Raw genomic sequence first — 22,326 nt, 5'->3', positions numbered from 1 at the left:
TCCTCAAGGAGCTTTATTCCTCCTTGAAAGCAGGCCCAGGGAGATCCTGGGTACAGAAACACCAACATCTCATTATCAAGGGGGATGGTGAGAGGTGGGGCTGAAAGCGACATGGCGGGGTCCTAGACAAATATTTTAAAAATAAAATGACTTTTTTTTTTTTTTTTTAAAAAAGCTATACCTAGAAGTTCCCAAGGTATCAAAAAAAAAAAAATTCAGAGAATCTATTTTGCCTAATTCATTGCATTAGCTAAGAATGTGTGTTATGAGAATATTCCAGAAGGGAGACATTGACTAATTGAAAATGTCTAGGGGCTATTTTGTCTTCTTTGCAACATCCCATGAGCAAATGTGGAGGGCAGCTATGTCCTCAGGGGGACGCTGGGACTTCTTCCTTTCCGGGGCATGGGCACCAGGTGCCTGGCGGTCCCCCTCACGGCCCAGGGCTGGAGTCTCTGTCTGGACTCAGTGTATGCCTTGCTTAGGCCAGCTCAGCTCCTTGGCGTATGCCCCTTTGCAGCTTCTGATCTCATAGTCGTGCTCCAGACACTTGTTCAGGCCCGGCACCCCGGATCTCCAGCCGATGAAGCCCTGGGTCGTCTTCGGGACTGGGGGTGATGGAAGGACCTGGAATGGAAATGCAGGGGGTTTAGTCACCTGGGGCCACAGCGACGTGAGGCGTGTCCAGGGAGGCATCAGGATCGGCCCATGAGGCCTGGTGTGGAAAAGACAGAAGGAAAAGCGTCCCTGTGAACGGGCCCTGGAAGTAAGCGCCTTGCCGTCAGTGGCACTCTGAGACTTGCGTCTTCCCTGGGGATGACTGCCACACACGCTGCCTTGTCTTGCAACCTCAGCACACTGAATTCACGACCGCCAGTGAAATCCCTTTTATTTGGTAAAAGAGCAAAAAGGGGGGAAAAAACCCTGAGGTGCAGAAATATCAAATACCACCGTTCACACTGCCCTTCATAAAACACACGACGATGCTGTGAGACGGTGCCCTGCGGCTGCAAATCTTCCAGTTTTGATTAGCAGGCTGGATGATACTTGTGTGTGCACACATATACCCAAACTGTAGGGACCACGGGAATGAAAAACAAATTTAATTAAAAACCAAAAAGAGGGGCCGGCCCTGTGGTCAAGTGGTTAGCTTCGCGCACTCTGCTTCAGAGGCCCAGGGTCTCGCCAGTTTGGATCCTGGGTGCAGACATGGCACCGCTCATCAGGCCATGCTGAGGTGGCGTCCCACACAGCACAACCAGAGGCACTCACAATTAGCATATACAACCACGTGCTGGGGGGCTTTGGGGGGAAGAGGAGAAGGAGAAGAAAGAAGATTGGCAACAGTTGCCAGCTCAGGTGCCAATCTTTAAAAAAAAGAAAATGAGATCCTATCTGAAACAAAAAAACACAACTTCATTAGTCAATTCCTTGGACAGATTGAAATTTTTGGAAAATGACGGCAAATATTTAGGCAGGTTTTCCCCTCCATTTGAAATACTCTTCTATTCTGCTCTTCCAGGGTGATTTGAACCCAGACAACAGTGAGGAATATTTGTCCTCCCAGAACAACTGAGATAAAGAGCTTTAATGCGCTCCGGGTTATGAGTTCACTCAGCTACAGGGATGTTTGAGCGAGGCGGTGGCAGGAGGGGACGGGCAGGGCCGGCCGGCTGCCACTGGTGGATGCAGCCCCTTAACATCTGTTCTCGATGAAATATTACAATTAATCTCCTGAGAAGCCACATGCAGGGAGGGTCATCAATGAACCCCCGAAGGCCAGGTCTCCTGCGGCCGGCAATCCTGCGGAATTGCTCAGAGGGCGGCATTTCCCCACGAGGCTGCTCCAGGAGGGTTCCGGGCACACACAGACCAGCTTTCAAGTCTCTCCAACTTGTAAGAGAAATGCAATCGGAAACCACCCTGGGATGCCACGTTTCACCCACCCAATTGGCAAAGAGATGAAAATGCCACTGTTAACAAGGGCCTTGTGGGAGAGCAGGGCGGTTCATTCGCTGTGAAGGGCAGTATTGCAATTATCCGTAAGAAAGGAAAAGGCAAACGCCCTTTGACCTGAAATCGGCCCCAGGCACTTATCCTAAGACATCCTGATCCCTGCACACGGACCTCCCGGTGTTAGTGCGGGGGACTCACGGCAGCAAAGGACGGACGTGGCCGGTCTGCATGCCCACCGGCAGGGCCTCCTTCAGCTGCCGCCCGTCCGCACCACGGAATGCTGGGCGGCAGTTTAAAAGAACAAGGCGGGCCTGTATGTTTTTGGATGGAACAACTTTGAAGATAAACTGCTAATAGAAAAAAGATGCATAAAAATACGTAAAATATGGTACAGTTTGTGTAATAACAAAAAAGCCTAGAGACCCACATACACGCATGCATATGCATATTCTATCTGTGGAAGGGTCCACGAGAGACTGGTGACAAGGGCTCCTGGGAGGCAGGGGAGGGAAGGAGGCTCTGCATAGCATGCCTTTGGGTTATGGGATACCTGTTAAAAATAAATGCTTTTTTTTTTTTTGAGGAAGATTAGCCCTGAGCTAACATCTGCCGCCAATCCTCCTCTTTTTGCTGAGGAAGACTGGCACTGAGCTAACATCCGTGCCTATCTTCCTCTACTTTATATGTGGGATGCCTACCACAGCATGGCTTGCCAAGCGGTGCCATGTCCACACCCGGGATCCGAACCGGCGAACCCTGGGCCGCTGAAGCGGAAAGTGCGCACTTAACTGCTACGCCACCAGGCTGGCCCCAATAAATGCATTTTTAAAGGCTCTGTGCACCCAGAGAGGGGATGGAGGAGAGTCAAGGATAAGATTTAAGAGCAGGGCTCTGACGTCAGACACGCCTGCTGTGTGACTGTGGGAAAGGCACTCAGCCTTCGTCAGCTTCAGTTTCCCCATCTGCAAGATGGGTTTGATGAAAATAATATCTACCTTCTAGGGTCATTGTGGAAATAAGATGCGATTACCATCTAAAGCACTCAGCAACCAAGAGAGAATAATAAAATCTAACAATTATTGGGTGCTATGTAAAAGCAGAGAAAAACTTCTGGACGGAGCTCCTCCAAATGTGAACCATGGGTAGGAGAATCTATGGATCTTTTAATTACTTTATTATTAATATTTTGCTGTATTTCTAAAAAAATTTTCACAGTGAATCATATTGCTTTATAATTGGGGGGAGAAACAACATAAGTCAGCAGAGTGCATTCATTCATTCATTCATTCATTCATTTGGCTGACAGATGCGTACCCACGGAGCTCTCACCGCATGGCAGCCACGCCATCAGACCCTGAGGGCAAGTCAGGAAAAGAAAATCCACACAGCCTGACACCCCACCCTGGCCGCCTTTGTGCTTTCTTCAGGATGCAGGGCTGTTTCTCCATAGCTGGACAGAGGGCAGAACCAGGGAGCAAAACAGGCCCATGAGACGAGGCCCAGAGGTGCACAGAACGCAGCAAATTCTAAAGGCATCTGACCCACGTCTGCGGCTGACTTGTCTCAGGTAGGAACTCCATCAAATCCTCTCTGCTGGGATTGCCCCCGTCACTCACTCAGCAACCAGAGTGACATTTCCGAAAGGTACTTGACATGCCACAGCTCTGCTTCCCATTGTAGATTGGGTTCAAATCCCAGCTCCTTCCTCTGGCCTCCGAGGTCCAGTAGGATCTGGCCGTGCCCACTTCTCCATCCACATCCCTTCCCTTCCCGCCCCAGCTCACTAAGCGCCAGCCATGTCACATCCCTCGGGGTTCCTGAAACATACCAACCTCTGTTCTGCCACAGGGCTTTTGCACATGCTGTTCCCTGGGCCTGAAATGCCTTTCCCAGGCCTGGCTCCTTGTCATCCTTCAGTCCTCAGCTCAGTGGGCACCCCCTTATCCTCTGCTATCCTCCAACACGCCACCTGCCTGCTTCCTCCAGGGCACCCAGCAGAGTATGTAATGATTTTGTTGATTTTCTTGTTTCACGTTTGTCCCTCCCCCGACCTCACCCGGAAGTAAGGGCTGGAGTCTTGTTTTCCAGCTCATCGCTGTTTGCCAACCAAGCACCTGGCACCTACTGATAGATAACAGTCATTAGCAGTCTCTAAAAGTGCCAAGTAATGTTCCAGGTCCCTCTCAGGCACCACCCCGCTGCACCCTGACACCACTCCCAGAAGTAGGTGCTTTCCTTAACTCCAAGGGGGGGAAATGGAGACACAGAGAAGTCAAGCCACTTGCTCAAGACCACACAGGAGGTGAGCGGCTGTGCAGTCTGACTGCCGAGCCCGGCTCTACCTGCCCTGCTCTGCTGCCCACTCCCTTCAATGTTGGCTGAGAACGAGTGGATCCGGCCCTCCTGTTCTTGGCTTCCCTCTGCTTCTGCAGAGCCAGGCGCGGCGGCTCTCGCCTGCGCCTGCGTGGGGACGAGTAGCCCGCTCTGTCTCCCACGCGTGGGCTTGGGGAGGGCGTGGAAACTGGGCTCCCCACGTGCGGGGTCCTGCTGCGCTCTTACCTGTGGCGGCTGGCACTCTGGGCCTGCAGTGAACACAGCGTCCGGCGGGGCTTATGTCTTACTTAGGAAAACAAGTATGTAAAACGGCTTTGCGAACCTTGATGTATTTCTCCACTGGGGTCACTGGCCGGATGCAGAACCGCTGGGGAAGCTCGATTTTGGGCTGTGGGGTGGGGTCTGCTTCTTCACCCTTGATCAGCTGAAACACAGGCCCCAGAGACAGGAAACCACGGGCTGAGACGGGTGGAAGTGTCCTCTGCATCGTGCCCCCAGAACACTGCATTTTACAGCTGACAAAAGGGGGGGCTCGTGAACACTGGGGAGCTTGTCGCAGTCACACAGCTAGAAAGGGGTCGAGCGGGACTCGCACGCGGGCCAGCTCAGCCCCAAGTGCAATGGCCTGCTCGTGGCAGCCCGCTAACTTATATTCCCGAGTAGTAATCTGAGAAAACTTTACAGGTTACGGACTCAAATTTGACAATGCCAACAAGGCTCCAGGACCAACCTTTAAAATATTAGAGGAGACTTCCTAGCCCTCCTTTTAATTTTTAAAGCAATTTTGAACTCTTCAAAGACCCAAATTACATATAGAGAATATTAACATAGACTCTTTTTATGCATATTATATTAATAAAGACCCACTTTATGCATAAAATTTCAAATTGTATAACTCTCCACGTATTAAGAAAACTCATTAAGCATGGCATAATTTCAAAGCTAGTGGGGTGTGGTTTCTGCTGCCTTGAGTCATGAACGTTTTGAATGAGGTGGGTCTTAGTCGGGTCCGTACCCCTTCAAAGAAATGGGCTTCCTCGTGTCGTGTCCCAGAGATAGTCTGAAAAGCTGCAACCTGGCACCCACCACCCCACGAAGCCCGCACAAGCGTTTGGTGCGTCTCTATGATGTTTCGTAAATCTGAACCACTATTCTAGACTCAGGAGATTTCATGTAAACATGTGGACTTCCGGACTCTCTTGAACGATCGGCATATGCAGCTGGTCTCTGGGTGGCAGCATCAGCAGGGCTGATGGCGGCTGCCCCCGGAAGGGGCTAGAGGTCTCCTTGTTGGCATCTCCACCCTCCCTGTTAATAATGCCTGGCCCTTGTCCCTTTCTGTTACCTGTGTGCTGTAGGAAATACCAGGCTATTTTCCTAAGGATCCCTCATGGCTTCACTCCTCCTCATTCCCTCTGAACCTCACAGTCACTCACCGAGGCAGCCGAGGACTGTCACCCCATTTTACAGATGGGGAGTCCGAGGCCAAGTGGCCCTGGAACTAGACAGACCAGCTTCTCCCCATGGCGCCTCCTTACTAGCGGTGTGACTTTGCGCTTCTTCGAGCTTAATTTCCTAATGTGTAAAATGGGTGTAAGACAGCGCCCCTGGCACAGGGCTCGTTGTGCGGGTTCAGATCAAGCACCCGGAGCGTGCCCAGCCCGTAGTCAGCACCCCCTAAATGCGTGAGTGGAAGGACCTGTGAGGCGTCAGAGTTCACAGGCTTCACACACCACACGCTCTTTAATTTTATTCTTGCAAATTATACACTTCATAACCGTTTACTCTTGGAAATAATTGATTCTATAACCTCCGGGCTCATAAAATTTATATTTACCTCCTCCAGGGGGGTTGTTAAAAATCCCCATTTCTGGGCCCAGTTTTGCCGTGCTTCAGTTTCAGCTTTCAGGCGGTATTTCCTGAAACAGAAAGCTCCTGAGTGGGGGCCGACATTTGACAATGGTGAAAGCAGCGGAGCCTCAAAGGCCCACCGGGGAGAATTTTGCATTGGTCAGTGCGCCCTGCCTGAGTGACGCGTCTGTGCCAGGGAGGGGCCGGTCCCTGCCCCAGGACCTTGCATGCCGCGAGGGAGATGTGCAGCTAAAGCACCAGTGATGCTGGCTGCACGGCGCCCGGGAGCGATGGACCGGGGTGGACTCTGCCCGGGGGGATGTGCAGGTGCGGGACTCCTTGTTTTGGGGGCCCTGTGAGCCGCAGGAACGGCCCTGTGTTAAACCATGACGGACGTGCGTATTAAGTACCCTTGTTCTCGGGGCAAAGGCCAGGGCAGAGGGAGGGGGCCCCTGGGACACAGAACTTGAGGGGGCCCGTTCCCAGTGCAGAGCCAGCAGCTGCACCACCTGGAGGCAGAGCCCTCCCAGCTACTGCACCCCAGGGGCCTCGCTTGCCTGGCCTAAGCCCAGCCCTGTTTCTGCTCCACATTAAATATAATTTATATGTGACCACCTCTGAGCTGAGCTGAGCTGCAGCTGAAGAGCTGGTGTATCACATTTTGCAAAAATCTAATTAAATGTTTATTCATTTTGATTTTCAAGTTTCTTTTTCTATTTTGAAATCAGTATCTGCACCCCCTACCCTCCTGTGTCTCAGCAGTTTCGGAGGCTCTGGCCAAGCTCTTTGCCCTGGGCACTGAGTATCTGAAACTGAGTCTATTTCCAGTGGAGATGTAACATGAGCCAAAAATATGAGCCACATCTGGTATTTTAAATTTTTTGGTAGCCACACTGAAAAAAAAAAGTAAAAATCAACAGGTGAACTTAATTTTTTTTTTTTTGGTGAGGAAGATTGTCCCTGAGCTAATGTCTGTACCAATCTTCCTCTATTTTGTATGTGGGACAATGCCACAGCATGGCTTGATGAGCGGTGTGTCGGTCTGTGCTCAGGATCTGAACCCAAGAACACTGGGCTGCCAAAGCAGAGCCTGAAAACTTAACCACTATGCCACTGGGCCAGCCCCAGGTGAACTTAATTTTAATATCACTTTTTTTTTTGATATGAAATCTTTGAAATCTGGTATTTTACATTTATAGTTCATCCCGACTTGGAACAGTTACATTTCAGGTGCTCAGCACCCACTTTGGACATTGACTAGAACAGTCTACGGCTTCACTGGCTCTGTTCACGTAGGAAGGGCCATCTCATTTGGGTCTTAAAGGATGAGTAGGAGTTTGTCTGGTGGAGAAGGGAGACAAGGGCATTCCAGGCAGAGGGAACAGATCCTGCTATGGTGATGTTTCCTATTGGGTTTGCTTGGAGAAAGATAAAAATTTTTTAAAACATTAATAGTTGTGTATTTTATGCCAAATAATACTGGCTTTCCATTTTCAAGAGTGATATAACGTTTTCTGTAAAAATAAATCTATTAAGTGAAACACCAGTTTAAAGAAAAATAGGAAGTGACTATTACAAGTTTTAGAAGGAGGTGGCAACAGTCCCGGAGATGAGGAATAAGAAAACGGAGGCTTCAGAGCTGAGCAGTCATGGTTTGCTGTTACTAAAATTCGCTAACTTGCATCTAAATTAGCAACTTCTCACATTGATTAAAACTTCAAAGAGATGGGATAATACTTATCAGTCAGATACAATGCCAAATAAGATATCCTTACAAATGTCTGCTGAACCCAAATCTTTTAGAAAATGAATCTAGTCTTTAAATTAAAATTTCTTATTGTTTAAAAAAAACATGAAAAGCAAGAGAGGGTGTAAAGTGTACGTGTCTCTCATTCAAATGGAACAAATATTGAGATTTCTGTCTACTTTTTAAAAAAGTTCGGTAAATCTTAAAAATGAGAACGAACACACGAGTCGGCTCTCAACAAGCAAAGCTTTGCAGGTGGTCGTAAAGCCAGATGCAAAATCTTCCAGGCCTTCGCGGCGTGCCTAGGAGAAGAGCGAGAAAGAAAAGCCGCCTTGTCGCTCCCGCTCCCTAACATCCACCCCTTTCCTCAGTTTCCCTGACCACCTCCAGCGCACGCTCCTCGCCCCCAGCGGTCGGCCACCTCCAAGACTCGGTGGGGAAACTGAGGCCGCCAGGTGAGCACACTTCATGTGGGAACAGCCCAGCCCGCGGGTTACCGGATCCGGGCGTTACCAGATCTCGTCCTGGGCCACGAGGTTCATGCGCTCGGCAGCGGCCGTGCTGAGCGGTTTCTGCGCCATGGGGCTCGTCTCCGTGTCGCTGCGCCCCGCGCGCACCCGCCCTGGGCTCAGCGTCTCGCGTCGCCCGGGAGACCGGTTGCCAAGCAACGCGGGACGCAGAGGCGGAGGCGGCGCGGCGCCTGGAGAGGGTGGGGCGGCTGGGCTGCCCGGGCGTCGGAGTCCTTGCCCACCTCCCTGCGCTCCTGCCTGGCCCCCGCTGCAGCAGCCGTCCTCTGCGGAAGACAGTGGGGAGACCTCAACACCTAACCCCCCCGCCCCGTTTAACATTTAGACCCGTAATGCAGGTACACACACCGACAGGGGTACCAATCCTCAGTGCACCAAGCTTGATGGAGCCGGTCACAGAGACCTCGTGCCTGTAACCACCGCCCGGGTTAGGAAATAGGTCACTCCAGCCCGCCCCGCCTGTCGACTTCTCTCGGCGGGGATTTTTCCCACTGTTTCAGCTTCGTGTGAGTGGGACCATCCAGGTGTCCTTCGTGCGCGGCTTCCTTGCCCAGTGTTGTTTGAAGGGTTCGTGCATATAGATACAAGGAGCCATAGTGTGTTCGTTTCCGTTCTCTAGTGTTCCATTCTGCAGACGGCATCGGGGCTGAGGTTTGGGCCACCACGGAAGTGCTGCCGTGAATATTACGGCACATGGCTTACGCAGAGCATCCACACGCATTTCTGTCGGCATCCACTCTTTGTAACAATCCCCAAATGAAATCCACAGGTAATATCGCCTTCAGACCCCACACCCTGCACTGTCTCTTTCATGCCCATCGACTCCAATCCCTCATTATTGGGATGATCATTTGGCATTTGGTGTTTGTTGACTGACTCATTGACCTCCTAAGGATTCCACCATACCGTGTTGTCATGGGCCTGGGACTGAAGGATGGGTCTAAGAGACAATAGTAAGTGGGTCTACTGCACAGGCCAGGGGAGCGTTTCTCTGCTTGAGCAGCCATGGGGGACACAGGAGTCCAGAGCCTCATGGACTAGAAGCATGGAGGCGGCACCCTGCCGCTGGTGTAACGTCGTCTCTTAGATAATTACCGCGGCCACTCTGAGAAGCGGGTGTCCGCTGTCCTCGCGGCGGCTCTCCCTCCCTCCCCGTCCCTGTCTTCCTGCGTCAGCAACAGGCCCCTGCTTTCATGGGCGGTTGGAGGACGTGTTTTCCTCTCATAAGGACGTTCCCCACACCTGAGGTGCGTGAGGCTTTTCTCGGCTGTTGGAAGCGCGGGGTGGAGGCCCAAGGTCGGGGCGGTCCCACTGCCCACTCAGCCGAAACAGCGAGGGGGCGGGAATGGGGCTGAATGGGTTAAGCAGCGCCGTGCTGAGCAGGCCTGGGGCGTCCAGGGGATGGGATTTCCTCCCTGGCCTTTCCTCTGGGGTGGCCGTTCCTCTGACAAGAGGGAGGAGGTCCTGGAGAGAACTGAATAGGGTGGCTAGGAAGAGAGGCTGCAACGTCCGCTTCTCCCCTGGGACCTCCTAAGACGATTCTGTTAAAAAGATTAATTAAGAGTAAATTCGTTGCTGAATGTCTGTGAATGCCCGACCCCCGAGGGTTTATTCATCTGCAGTGTTTGTGGGGCTCCGCCTGTGTGCCTGAGGGCCCGGGAGGGAACAAGACGACAGAGTCCTTGTCCTCCCGGGGCTGACGTGTCTGGAGGGAAGACAGCCGATGAAGGCGGGACATGGAGGCACTTACGATGGGGCCAGGAGAGACGCGTGCAGCGAAGGAAGGGAACCCAGGGAAGGAGGCCAGAGGCCACAGAGGTCAGGTGGGGGCACGGAACGGGCTGTTTCAGCCGGTGGTCGGAAGGCTTCTCTGAGCAGGGACATCTGAGCACAGGTCTGGGGAGGGCGGGACCCGTTTGAAGGGACTGGAAGAGTTTTCCAGGCAGGGGAGAAGCGCAGGGCAATGGTCCTGAGACACGCAGCCTGGTGTGTCTGAAGAGCACCCAGGAGGCCAGGGCAGCTGGAGAGTTCCCTGGAGAGTGGGGCTGGGTGCAGAAATGGAAAAGCAAACACAATGCCTTCCAGGAGTGCCACTGACTAGGGACTCGGAGATGAATGCAATGGGAGGATAGTGCACCTGGTATATGAAGTGACAGTAGGATGAATGCAGTTCAGAGTGAGCCCTGGATGTGGCAGAAGTGTGCAGAGGAGGTGATGAGTGAGTTGGGTTTTGAAGGTTGAATAAGAGTTTGCAGTCCAGCCTGTTCTTCTCAGAAATATCTGTGTGGGGAATCCTGGGGGATGAGTCCGGGACTAGAAATGGGGTGTCTATTGTGTTTAAGTGCACAGGCTTTGGGGTCCATAAGGGCTTAAGTCTTGGCTCTGCCGTGACGGTCTCAGAGACTTTGGGCAAGTGGGTTGACTCTCTGAGCCCCGGTTTCCTCATCTGTGGAACGAGCTCCTGGCGATCCTGGGAGGCTGTGAGGAGCACATGAGAAGGGCTGGGCTCTCACGGATAACGGATAATGTCACCGAGGAATAGCGCCTTGTCTCGAGCAGGGCCCTCCGCCTGGGTCACGAAGCTTTGGGAACAGCGTGGGGAGATGGAAGGGAGCTGAGTGGGGCTGGGGTTTGCTCTCTGACCACGTCGGTTTTGAGGAAGAGGCTGTGGACAGCCGCTGACTGGGCTGAGAGGTGAGAGCTGCGCTCGCTGGGGCGCTCCCGGGCCACCCTGAGGCGCCACTGTTCGCCGGGCCCTGGCTGGTGCCTCCCGCCACTCTCTCTACACGGGGGGAGGTTCACTTGTGACTGTTTTGCAGAAGGGAAAAGTGGCTCAAACGACAGGTGGAGGAGAAAGGACTTGAACCAGACCGCAAAGCCCTCTGTCTTACCGTGAACTCTGGGCTTCCAGGGCCCCTCTTTCTCCCCAGGGCTGGGAGCCTCAGTGGGGGTAGGATGGGGCATCCATATTCCTGGTCTTCCTCGCTCTCCCGACTGGTGAGGATGCCCTTTTCTCTCTGGGTGATTTCCAAGTGGCTGCAGCTTGGCTGTGCTGTCAACTCTAAGCAGCAAATGATACTTGAGGAAGAAGCTCGGTGCCGGCTTTTCCTAGGTCGTGTCTCCATTCCAGGTAGTCTCCCGGCACAGCGGAGCCTGTGAAGACGCATCAGGACCCACTGTGCTTCCAGGTGGCTGCAGCTGATAGGGGCCCGAGGTCACATAGAGACCTCAAGATGCCAGTGCCCCAGCCCTCCCTGAAGACCCCTTCCTGACCGATGGGCACAGGACTCGCTTCAACCAGCCGTGAACAGAGCCGGACCCACTGTCCCATCAGCGTGTGGGTATCAGCCCCTAATTAGCATAACCACCTGAGCCCTCAGCTGGAGGGCTGCCAGGTTCAGCAAATAGAAACACAGGATGTCCAGTTAGATTCGAATGTCCTGGAGCATCCTTCTACGACACTACACTCAGACTAAGAAGTCTTTTGTCATCTATCTATTAATTGAGCTGGGCATCCTGTATCCTTTCTGACCACCCACCCTCAGTGAATTTCTTCACTTGTGTACATACCGTGCTCAGCAAATTAGTACATTCACACATATGGAATCTTGTTTTAGTTTTTACTTCTGGTGGTCTGTTTTCTCTTTGTTTCATCTATATCTTTCTCCTTCTCTCCTTATTCTGGGGGTTGAAACCTCCTCCCTATAATATATATATATATTTTTTTTTTGAGGAAGATTAGCCCTGAGCTAACATCTGCCACCAATCCTCCTCTTTTTGCTGAGAAAGACTGGCACTGAGCTCACATCCGTGCCCATCTTCCTCTACTTTATATGTGGGACGCCTACCACAGCATGGCTTGATGAGTGGTGCCATGTCCGCACCCGGGATCCCAACCTGTGAACCCCGGGCCGCCGAAGCGGAACTTGCGCACTCAACCACTGTGCCACCGGGCAGGCCCCTCCCTATAATATTTAAAATAAGAAATTCAGGGACCTCTGACACACACACTTTCTTCCCCTAATACTTATTTTATTTTTTGAAGAAATGTTATTTGTCGTAGATTTCAAACAGGAAGAGCCGAGGGAGAAAAGGACCACCATCCTTGCCGATCATACATGGGAACCGAAGGGAATATTTACAGCTTGCAGAAGCTTTGCCATGTTCCCGCATATTAATATTTTTGGCCCTCTCTCAGCATTCTGGGACAGTTTATTTTTTATTCTTAATTTTTTTTCATCTTGCTGTTGCTTTATAAAACATTTCGACAACTGGAGCCAACTGCTTCCTTTTAGTTTTTAAGCTTAAACAGTTCTTTTTAATTTTATGATTTTTTTTCTTTTTTGAACCAAAGAACGCTCTGTGCAGCGAGCGGCCCCTGCCAGCCGGCTGCCTTTTCGCAGCACGGTGGTTATTACCTCGACTGTGTGCAAAGGCGTGAAGGCTCGAGCTGCAAGCGCCAATTGGCAGGAAAGCATTGATGGTTTAACCGAGCCTCAGCTTGAGGAACTCACGGGTTCCAGTCTTCCACACCCATTGCGCTCTCTTTAGTCACAGCAACAGAACTCTTCTCTCACTTACAAATAGTCTGCACGCCACACACCTACAGTAACAATTAACATTCTCCAGGTCTTGTTGAAGAGAGAAGCCGAGCGCCTCCACCGCACCCCGGGAGCCTCCCTCGGGAGCCGGTGCTCCTTCGGCCTGGTGATCGAGGATGGCTCCTGCTGCGCCCGCAGCCGGCCCAGCGTGTTTCCTCCTGCTCCTCCTCTCTCCCCTTCCTCTCCAGCTTCTCTTGCGCCAGCTCGGAGGAAGGTCTGACCCCTGATGAAAAGAAAAGTCAGTTGGAATGCAAGAGAGCAGAACCAACTTTGCCTTCCAAGTGTGGCTGAGGCTCACCAGTCTTGGTAATTCAAGGTGCTGGGTGCCCAGGATCCCACTTCCGGTGGCTGTTAGAATCGAAAGCAGAGGGGCCCGCGGCTTTTCACTCTGTGCTCCTGCAGTGAGGGCTCCGTGCTCGAGGAGGAGCCTGGTTAGAAATGCAGATGCTCTGAGAACGGAGGTGTCCCCTCTGAAGGGCTTGGACATAGCTTTTAGTCACAAACATTGAACTTGAATGGGAACTCAAGTGCAGTAATTATCAATTATTCCACAGACAGTTTATTTAGCTGTACTGGCCATGTGAAGGGCCTTTGCTGCTCGAGGAGGACCGGCTGCCCCGGGTTCTGTGGACGGAGGGTCAGACTGAGGGTTTTGAAGGGCAACTGGATAACTGGGTAGGAAGGGAGGAGGAAGCTGATTTCCGCATCCTTTATGTAAGATGACAACATCCACTCATTCACTCACCAGGTGGCACCAGGCAGACTCCTCCCGTCTGCCATCTGCTGAGGCCTAAGGCAGGATGACTTAGAACGGCCGTTCATTCATTCAACCAACAAACATTCATGAGTCTTGTCTCTGTGCTGGGCCTTGGGCTGGGCTCTGGGACCCAGCAGAGACAAGACTGGCCTAGTTTCAGCCTCAGGAAGCTTCCAGTCCAGTAAATAAGTAAACCAGGAGATTTTCAGACAGGGACAAGTCTACATAAACATAGAGAGGCTGGTGTGGGGTCAGGGGGTCCCCTTAACAGGGTGGTCAGGGAAGGTAGCATCTGAGCAGGGACCTGAGCCATGCGAGCAGGCGGTCCCTGGCGACAGCGCAGGAGAAGGCCCCATGGGGGCTGGGCCCAGCAGGCCTTGCAGGTCACGGTGGGGGGTGCGGACTTTGTTCCAAGTTCGGTGGGAGGGCCTTAGCATGTTTCAGTAGCTCTGTCCAGTCCAACACGTAGACTTCCGGCTTTGGGCACAGCATGGGACCCCTGCATCCCCACTGCCCCTTGGACAAGGTTCTCTGATATTCTCATCAGGTTTGGCCAGGGGCGTCAAGGAGTTCGGGGCTGAGATTGCATGAGAGACAGGAGGAAGACCGTGCTCCCGAGATCTTTCGCGGACCATCCCCTTCCGTGCTTGGTTCTGGGGTACCAGCTGTTTCACTGCCGCAACCCCAGCCAGCCTGGCAATCCCCAGACGCCATTCTCCTGGCTGTGGTGATTGGTCTGGCAAGAGGACATGTGACTCAAGCAGGGCCAATCAGAGTCCTTCTCGGGGATTTTACAGACAGACGCCAGGCTGAGATGACAAAAGCTCCTTTTCAGTCCCTGGACTGGGACAAGGAAAGCTTAGAGCTGTCTGTGGCCAAGGCCCCTCTCTTCCTGCCCCTGCAGCTGCTGCTCCCCCTACTGAATGGAAGAAGTCTGGTGCTGTAGGAAAAACTGAGGGCGGTGTGCAGAGTGGAGAGGGGAGGGGAGGGAAGGAGAGAGAGAGAGAGGAGGAGGGAAAGGAGGAGAAGGAGAGGAGAGGGGAGGAGAGGAGAGGAGAGGAGAGATCCAGCGATGATTTGAATGTCTGCAGCCCCTGAGGCCAGCTCCAGCCCTGAAACCAACAAGTCCCGTTTCAGTTTTGTTTATGATGGGTTTCTGTCACTTACAACAAAACAGATTGCAGACTGTTTTGCTCTGGACCCTCATCTAACTTTCCTTCCCTGGAGAAGGTCGTGTGCCCAGCGGAGGATCTTAAGATCCTTCTGTTCAAATGGGCTTTGTCTTAACTTGCTTGATCCTGGTCCCCTGCGGCCCCGGCTGTTTCTTGGCACTGGGTCCGGTTTAGCCGCAGCTCATTGGTTCACTCTGCGAGCATTTGCTGAGTGGCTGCTCTGTGCCGGGCCGTGTGAGACCCCAGGGAGGCGGGTGGATCAGGCACAGTCCACAGCCCCCACTGTAGCCTGGGGAGAGTCACTGCTGGAGGGGTAGGGAAGCGGCACAGAGGAGCTGCAGGGGTGGCTCAGGGGACCAGAACTGCGATCCTAGAGCTCTGGGCCACCCTCAGGGCTCCCCATGGCTCCAGTTGGCCCCTGGAGCCGCTCTGTGGCTATTGCTTTATAGAGCTTCATTTTCCCTTCCTGCTGCATATGCCACTTGGCTGTCACTCTGATGATGATGATGATGATGATGATGAATGATCGCTGAAGTTTATTAAGCACTTACTATAATAAGTATTTCCCAAGTGTCACTGCATTTCAACCTCACAACAGCCCCATGAGGTAGGAATGATGATCATTCTTATTTTGCAGAGGCAGACACAGAATCAGAGAAGTTAAGCCACTTGTCTGTGGTCACACAGCTATGAAGATAGAAATCCAAGATCTAGATACGCTTAGTCATCGATGTGGCAAACTAAGGGAGAAAGCTCACCTGGAATAGCCATTTAGGCCTCTTCGATGGAAAATAGTCAAGAATCTGTCATTTGCCATGTTACAATTTAAACAATTCCTAATGACTATAAAGGAAGTGAATAGCATTGCTCTTTTCTGTCCACCCCCACCAGGCTTGAGTAACAGGCCCTCTAGATGAGTATCTCTTGGGTATTTGTGAAGGACCTACTATGTGCTGAACTCCTGGTGAGAGTGGTCTAAGGCCTAGGTCTCATTCCCCCTCCAGATCCAGGCCCTGGTCCGTGCCTAGCACGCAGTAGGCCCTCGGCAGATACTTGTTCAGTTGAGTGAAGTCTGTTCCAGCTATTCTGTTGCTGGAAGCCTCACCTAGGACATGAAATGGCAACCTGAGGGGCTAAGAAACGTGGTCCCCACCTCCGTGTCAGGAGGAGGCCCTTTCCTGTCGAGGACGAGGAGATGGGACCCGCTGGGACCTGCGTATTTGATCTAACAGGCAAGCTGACTTTGTGGCTGGATCTCTTCCAGCATCCTTCACGCAGGCGTCTGGGGAGACGTCTCTTTGAGGCTCCTATTGTTCATTTTCAGATAACTTCATATAAAATGGATTTTAAATGAAAGCTTGGGGCTCTATGAAATCCAGAAGGCGAAGGTGGGAATATCCGTTATTTCAGAGATTCACTAGCGCTGTGATTTTTGAGGCTCTCTGGACCGGCTGGGTCTTTCAAGCTAGTTGATAGGAATAGGGTTGCAATGGCTCCCAGCTCCTGACTGTCTGCTCATCAAAGAGGCTTGAAAGGGAGCGTGCGGCTGGGAACTGGGGACAGTATCTGGCATGCAGCTGAGGGGGCCGCTCTCCGCAGCCGGCCTCACTGTCCTTCGTTGCTTTTTCTGTGCCTGGGGGAAGAGAGAGGGAGCAGAGAGCCAAGGCTGAGCTCCTGAGATCTGTGCGATGCCCGAAGCTGCGCATTATGGAGGGAGCTCCTGGGTCTAAGACAGAGGAGACTTCTAGACCCGCCGGGAAGCTGCTGGTCCTCCCGGGTGAGAGGGAGCTTGGAGCCTTCAGGAAGAAAGGGCAGCCCACTGCTGGGGGCCCCTGCAGCCCTGCTGACAAGTATAAGACCCTGGAAAGTCCTGTTGTCAGCTCAGCCTTTGTCCTGGCTGGGGAGCCTCTGCTCTGGGGAAGGGCACATGGCGTCTTACTTTGTGTAGGGTGCTCTGGCCTGGAGAATGGACTGCGAAGCCGACTGGAGGCCAGGGGACCAGTTGGGTGGTTGTTAGTGATACCTAGACAAGTGGTGACAGGACCTTGGCCCAGAGAAGTGGCATTTTGGGTGGGGAGAAAAACTTAGATATGGTGGGATATGGGAGAAATTAGGAGGATGTATTAGTCTGGACTCTTACTTGAAAGTGTTAGATATTCAGCGCACATCAGCTTGAATGAAAAAGAGGAATTGTTTAGCTCCTGTATATGAAGAGTTCAGAGGCTTCAGGTAAGTCTGTATCCAGGAGTTCGAGTGGTGCCATCAGGACCTGGTCTCCTCCACCCTTTGGCCCTGCATGGCTCCCTGCTGGCTTGTCTCAGGCAGATTCTCTCTGGCAGTGGCCATCAGCAGCTCCAGGCTCCAGGTTGGATGGAGGGTCCCTCTTTCCTTGTTGTTCCTGCACAAGTTCAGGATTCTCTCTGGCTGGACTAACACGAGTGCCCATCTCTGACAGGACCACCATGGCCAGCAGACAGAAGGGCTGATCCATGAGCTGGGGTCATGCATCCACTGTGACACCTATTGGGCAGGGAGACGTGTTGGTTCCTGAGAGATGGTCAAGGTGTAAGCAGGTAAACCCGGCAAATATCCACTGTGCAGGTCATCAGCCCAGTGTCTGTGGGGGAGGAAATGGACATTACAGGGGACTCCGAGCATGATGCTGAGGTGTGACTAGGGCTGGGGCTCGGTACCACAAACTGAGCCAGCACACATGGGGGTGGAGGGGTGAGGAAGGCAGCAATGACATTTGCAGCAAATTGAACCAAAATGACCTGTGCCCAACTTAGGGGTTCCTGATTACAGATTGGTGACAATCCGGCCTTCATCTGCTTATAGCTCAGCTGTCATTTCCACTTTATCTTTTACTTAAGATCTTGTCACACTGCTGTGTGTTTGCTGCTCCTCGTTCAGGGAAAAAGGAAAGTCCTGCGCAATTTTGGTTTTTATCTCCTGGGACGATCAGCTTCTCACATGGTTGGCAACAAGATGGCTTCTACAGGAAAACAAGTTTTGGGGGTCCGATACAGAAAACGTTTTGCTGGTGAGTCCGTGGTGCGTTGTGCTATGTGGTTAAATCGTTAGGCTCCCTCCCCACCCAGCTGGGGGGTGCTCCAACCCACCTCTGGCCCTTTGCTGGGTCTTCTGCCCAAAATGCGTCTTCCCACTCACATGCTTCTCACCCTTCAAGACTGACCTGGAGCCCTTCGGGGTCACAGGGTCTCCCATTTGTCCTTGAGGTCCCCCCGCTTGGGGCTGAGGCACGAAGGATGAGCAGGGGTGAGTGGTGGGGACCAGAAGAATGGGGTCCTGGCAGAAGGAACCACTGCCCCAATCCATGGGGTGGGAACTAGCTTGTCTGTGGCGCCTCGACAGCGTTGTCCTTCCATCTCGCCTGATCAGCCACCTCCGGGTCCCTGCACGTTGTCTCGGCCCTTCATCGCTCCCACCTGGCGGCCAGAGTGTGTTTGATGGTCACAGACTGGGCGGGTTGCCTCCCTGCGCTGAGCCCCCAGGGGCCCTGCCTTGTTCCCATGAGTGACGCTGAGGTGGGGTGAGGGCCGGGCCGCCGAGCGAGGCTCCTGGGGTTCGACTCCCCTCCTCCTACTTGCCAGCTATGCAAAGCTGAGAAGGCTCTTTCCTCATCTATGAAATGGGGATCATAACACCCACCCCGACAGTTGTCATGAGGAGAAATGCGTTGACACCATAAGTGAAAGGTGTTTGCACGAAGCCCGGAGCGTGATGGCACAATGAAGGTGTTTGCCCTTAGGGTCAAGTAGGGGCTTCTCATGGTAGCAGCCGTCCCGCCTGGGCTCCATTTACCTTGACCCTCACCTCCAACCTCTCTCACCCATTCCTCACAATCTGCTCCTGTCACACTGGACTGGTTTCCATGGAGCCAATTTCTGCCTCAGTGCCTTTGCACCTGATATTCCCTATGCCTGAAACGCACTTTCCCTTACTATTCCCTTAGAGAGCAGCTCTGTTGTCGCTTCCTCCGTGAAGGCTTCCATGCCCCTCCTCCTTTCCCTTACAGCGTGTTCTCATAGCGAGTTTTCACAGGTGAGTTTTGCTCAACGCTGAACTCTCAGCATCTGGTACAGAGATGGCTCCTGGTTGGCACTCAATGGACAAAGGAGACAATGATGAGAATGTGTGTTCTTAGGACACACTCATGCCAGCTGCTCCAGAGACCAGCTGGTTGGTCAGTGTGCTGAGTGTAGGGGACGGATTTGCAGAAATCAGGACAAGGCAGGAGCGAACCCAGGAGTCTTCGCGCCTCTGTCTTCCTCCCTCCTCTGGGCTTCTGTGCTCCCAGCTGGGAGTGCTGTGGCCTGAGGGAGGGTGACACCCTCGCTGGGCCTTCCCACACCCCCACTGAGCCGCGCCCAGCTCACCGTGCACGCTAAGGCGGAAGTACGAAGTCCGACTTGAGTTCTTGGCTCCTGTGGGCTTAAGTCAAATATAATTTCAAAGTGGTTTTTTTTTTTTTGGTGGGTATATTTTATACAGAGCATCTTTCAAATCAGAGAGAAAGAACATTTTTTCCCCTTCTTCCCATGAAAGGCAGGGGGTCTAAGACATTTAATAGCTTTCATATTCCTCGCTCCAAATATATTATTTCAGCACAATGGTTTCTTTGCGGGAGAATTGCTTAAATGATTCAAAATGGATTTAAAAATATATTTCAAGTTTTAATTTTATGCACAGAACATTAATGAGCAGAGTGCCTCAGAGACTGCCTGTCAGTTTAACATATTCACAATATTCTCAACACAGATGTTATTCCATCTAAATCCTTTTAGAGGGGAGAAACCAGTAATTTTTTTCTTGGAGGATGTCAGAAAATATATTATTTTTGAAATTGTATTTTGATCCCAAAATTCTGCGGCAAATACCATTGTTCGGGTCTGGGTTTATCAAGTCACTTGGACACCAAACTTTTAAAAAGTCAATAAGGGAGAAGCAGCCCAGGACCTTGCTTCGTGTCGTGTCACTCGTGTTCTCTCACAAGAACTCTGAGACAAGAAATGGGAGGCGAAATAGTGGAGACTTTACCGAGCTGTGCATTTGAAGGGTTCGACATTTTTAAGCAACAAGGCGTTGCACATATCTTGGGTTCAATGCAAGAACGTTTAGAAAGAGTGGCTCTCATTTTTTTGTCTCGTCTGTTCGAAGATGCTGGCTGCCAGCATCAAAGCTGCTGAATCTCCTTCGCTTCTCAGACGATGATTCATGCTCAGTCGTTTCCGTGTATATACGTGCGAGCGTTGAGTTCATTTGTTCATAAATATACATACGTAAGGCAGATGCACATTCGAAGAGGAATATTTCCCTCCAGGGTGGTGCCAGCAGTGTTTTGTCCGACTGTGGCACCCAGCAGTGGTGTGGGTGTGGAGGGAACAGCGACAAGTGCTCTGAGCTATGTGAACGTGGGTGGAAGACTTGAGCTCTCTGAGAGGCTTATCTGTGAAATGGGTCAACGATGGGAGCAGCTGGGTGGGGGAAGGACTCAGACGCACATGGGGAGAGCCCCGTGAACTGCACCCCCTATTTTCATCATGTCACGGACATTTTCCTCACTCTGTCCTTTCTGAGGGCTATTGCCCATGGGCAGTCCTGCACACAGTAGGACCCTGAGAGCCAGTGCGAGCTCCATCTCAGGTTGCCTGCAGCCAGGGCTGGTTCTCGTTCACGCCAGCACCATTTCCATGGGGTTCCAGTAAGAGCATCCGCCCCTGGCCAGAAATGTGGTTGTGACATGCTCGCCTCACAATCACCCTCCTGCAGTGTGCTTGCTTATCTGAGGGACCTTGTCCAGAGGGTCTTCTGGAGTTCAGGACTCCATCCTCCCATCCCCTGGCCTGTCCGGTGCAGGAGGCTCAGGGAGCCTCTCAGTGGACGAGGGCCCAGTGCCTGATGTATTCTCAGCCACTTTCTGTCTAGGATTCTGGAACATCTTAGTTCTTGGGATATAAGAAAGAGATGTTGAAAGACCCCTCTCCATTTTTTTTTTTTTTTGCTGAAGAAGATTCACCCTAACATCTGTTATCAATCTTCCTCTTTTTTTCCTAAAGAAGAGTCATCCTAAGTTAACATCCGTGCCAATCCTCCTCTATTTCTTATGTGGGTCATTGCCACAGTATGGCTGCTGACGAGTGGTGTGGGTCCACATCCAGGAACTGAACCCAAGATGCTAAAGCAGAGCGCGCCGAACTTAACCACTAGGCCATGGGACCGACCCTGCTTCCACTTTTTAACAGTAAAAGAAACCTCATTTTGAAGATTATTAAAGTAATGCATGCTCACATAAATATATGATCTTAGAGTTGCTGTGGAGGAATAAATGATCCCAGAATAGCTAGGGAAATGTGAGAAACAAGGACAGTGATGGGGTTACGATACTACAGGCACAATCTGGGGGCTGGGGAGACCTTCCTAAGCAAAATGGAAACTCAGAAGCGATAAAGAATGATTTTTTTGACTCTATAAGTTCTGCAGGCCAAGGATACCACAAAGACAACACACAGGACCAATCTGGAAAAAAGATTTATACCCGAGATGTCAGACAAAGGGTTAATTTCCCTGCAACACAAAAATTCAAATAATTCAGATGTGTTTAAAGTAAAAAGTGACTGTTTTACCTTCCTCCCAGGCTCTGTCCCTAAAGGGACTCGCTTTTAATAGTTGGTGAATTTCCTTCTGGACGCACTTTCTTCCCCAACAAGCTGCAAAAGGAATTTATTTCAGTTTTCTCTTGAGCTGCAGTGATGGGCAAGCAGGTGAAGCAAGCTGGATTATATTTTTATTGATTGCACTTTCCCAAACTTGTCATTTTCATCCAACCTATCATATCTCTGCTATTATTTACCTAAGCTTTTCTTTTAAACGTACACACTTTTAAAAACATACATTTAGTTAAAAAGGAAACTTTAAATCATTACCGTGAATGGAAAACCAGTAGTGTTTGCCGTACGTAGAAGGAGGTCATAAAAGCCATAAAAGCCGACGTTATTAAATTCCACTTGGATGTTGTAGCTGCCTGCCTGCTCTCTTTATTAAAAAGGGTGGTGGCAGCCTTAGGGACGTTAAAAATTGGCCAGCCCCCAGAAGAGACTCTCCTTGGCCGAGCCTGCAGGATTACAGAGGAATAACTTTGTCAGTGTGCGTGACTACTTTGTGCTTTGTGACGCTACCTGCACCTCCCAAATCACCCTGTGACCTCCCCTCGGGGTTTGTGCCCCCTAGGACCTGCTAGTTAGACGGCACTGGAGGGAAGGAGAAGGCCACGCTCCTGAAGCCAGCACCGTTTGCAGTTCAGTCTTCAGGCTTCCAAATACCACAATTTTTCTTTAAAATGAACATGTCCTCAGAGGAG

The 22,326-nt window shown here is 51.6% G+C and overlaps 1 protein-coding gene and 1 long non-coding RNA gene across 4 annotated transcripts in view; one reads left to right on the top strand and one right to left on the bottom strand.

The window, feature by feature from the left end:
- On the bottom strand, nucleotides 1–8,556 carry CIMIP1 (ciliary microtubule inner protein 1). 2 transcript variants are annotated; one of them, XM_001490402.5, is made up of 4 exons: nucleotides 8,402–8,556; nucleotides 6,128–6,209; nucleotides 4,613–4,714; nucleotides 1–627 (listed from the first exon to the last, which is right to left on the bottom strand). In XM_001490402.5, the coding sequence occupies exons 1-4, from the start codon at nucleotides 8,467–8,469 to the stop codon at nucleotides 466–468; spliced, it is 414 nt and encodes a 137-aa protein (XP_001490452.1). In that variant the 5' UTR covers nucleotides 8,470–8,556; the 3' UTR covers nucleotides 1–465. The 2 variants fall into 2 exon arrangements, with proteins under 2 accessions (XP_001490452.1, XP_070103362.1); XM_070247261.1 differs by having other exon boundaries at nucleotides 8,273–8,501.
- Nucleotides 8,551–22,326, top strand: part of LOC111770043 (uncharacterized) — a 27,347-nt gene continuing 13,571 nt past the window's right edge. For both annotated transcript variants that reach the window (XR_011430830.1, XR_011430831.1), the window contains exons 1-6: nucleotides 8,551–8,921; nucleotides 9,035–9,184; nucleotides 11,546–11,752; nucleotides 13,045–13,322; nucleotides 17,401–17,518; nucleotides 17,819–17,988. This is a non-coding gene — a long non-coding RNA (uncharacterized lncRNA). The remainder of the gene's footprint in view (nucleotides 8,922–9,034; nucleotides 9,185–11,545; nucleotides 11,753–13,044; nucleotides 13,323–17,400; nucleotides 17,519–17,818; nucleotides 17,989–22,326) is intronic.

The sequence above is a fragment of the Equus caballus genome, chromosome 22, assembly GCF_041296265.1.
Source record: "Equus caballus isolate H_3958 breed thoroughbred chromosome 22, TB-T2T, whole genome shotgun sequence".
Lineage (NCBI taxonomy): Eukaryota > Metazoa > Chordata > Mammalia > Perissodactyla > Equidae > Equus > Equus caballus.
The sequence above is the reverse complement of the archived record's forward strand: the minus strand, read 5'-3'. Positions and strand labels throughout refer to the sequence as shown.

What these genes read in the sequence shown, in the direction of transcription:
- CIMIP1 (XM_070247261.1), bottom strand. Translation starts at nt 8,358, where the DNA reads ATGAAGTGTGCTCACCTGGCGGCCTCAGTTTCCCCACCGAGTCTTGGA. An exon ending in TAACAACCCCCCTGGAGGAG is followed by an intron (nt 4,715 to 6,127) that starts GTAAATATAAAT and finishes CCTGTGTTTCAG; the next exon opens with CTGATCAAGGGTGAAGAAGC. An exon ending in CAGTGGAGAAATACATCAAG is followed by an intron (nt 628 to 4,612) that starts GTTCGCAAAGCC and finishes TTTCCATTCCAG; the next exon opens with GTCCTTCCATCACCCCCAGT.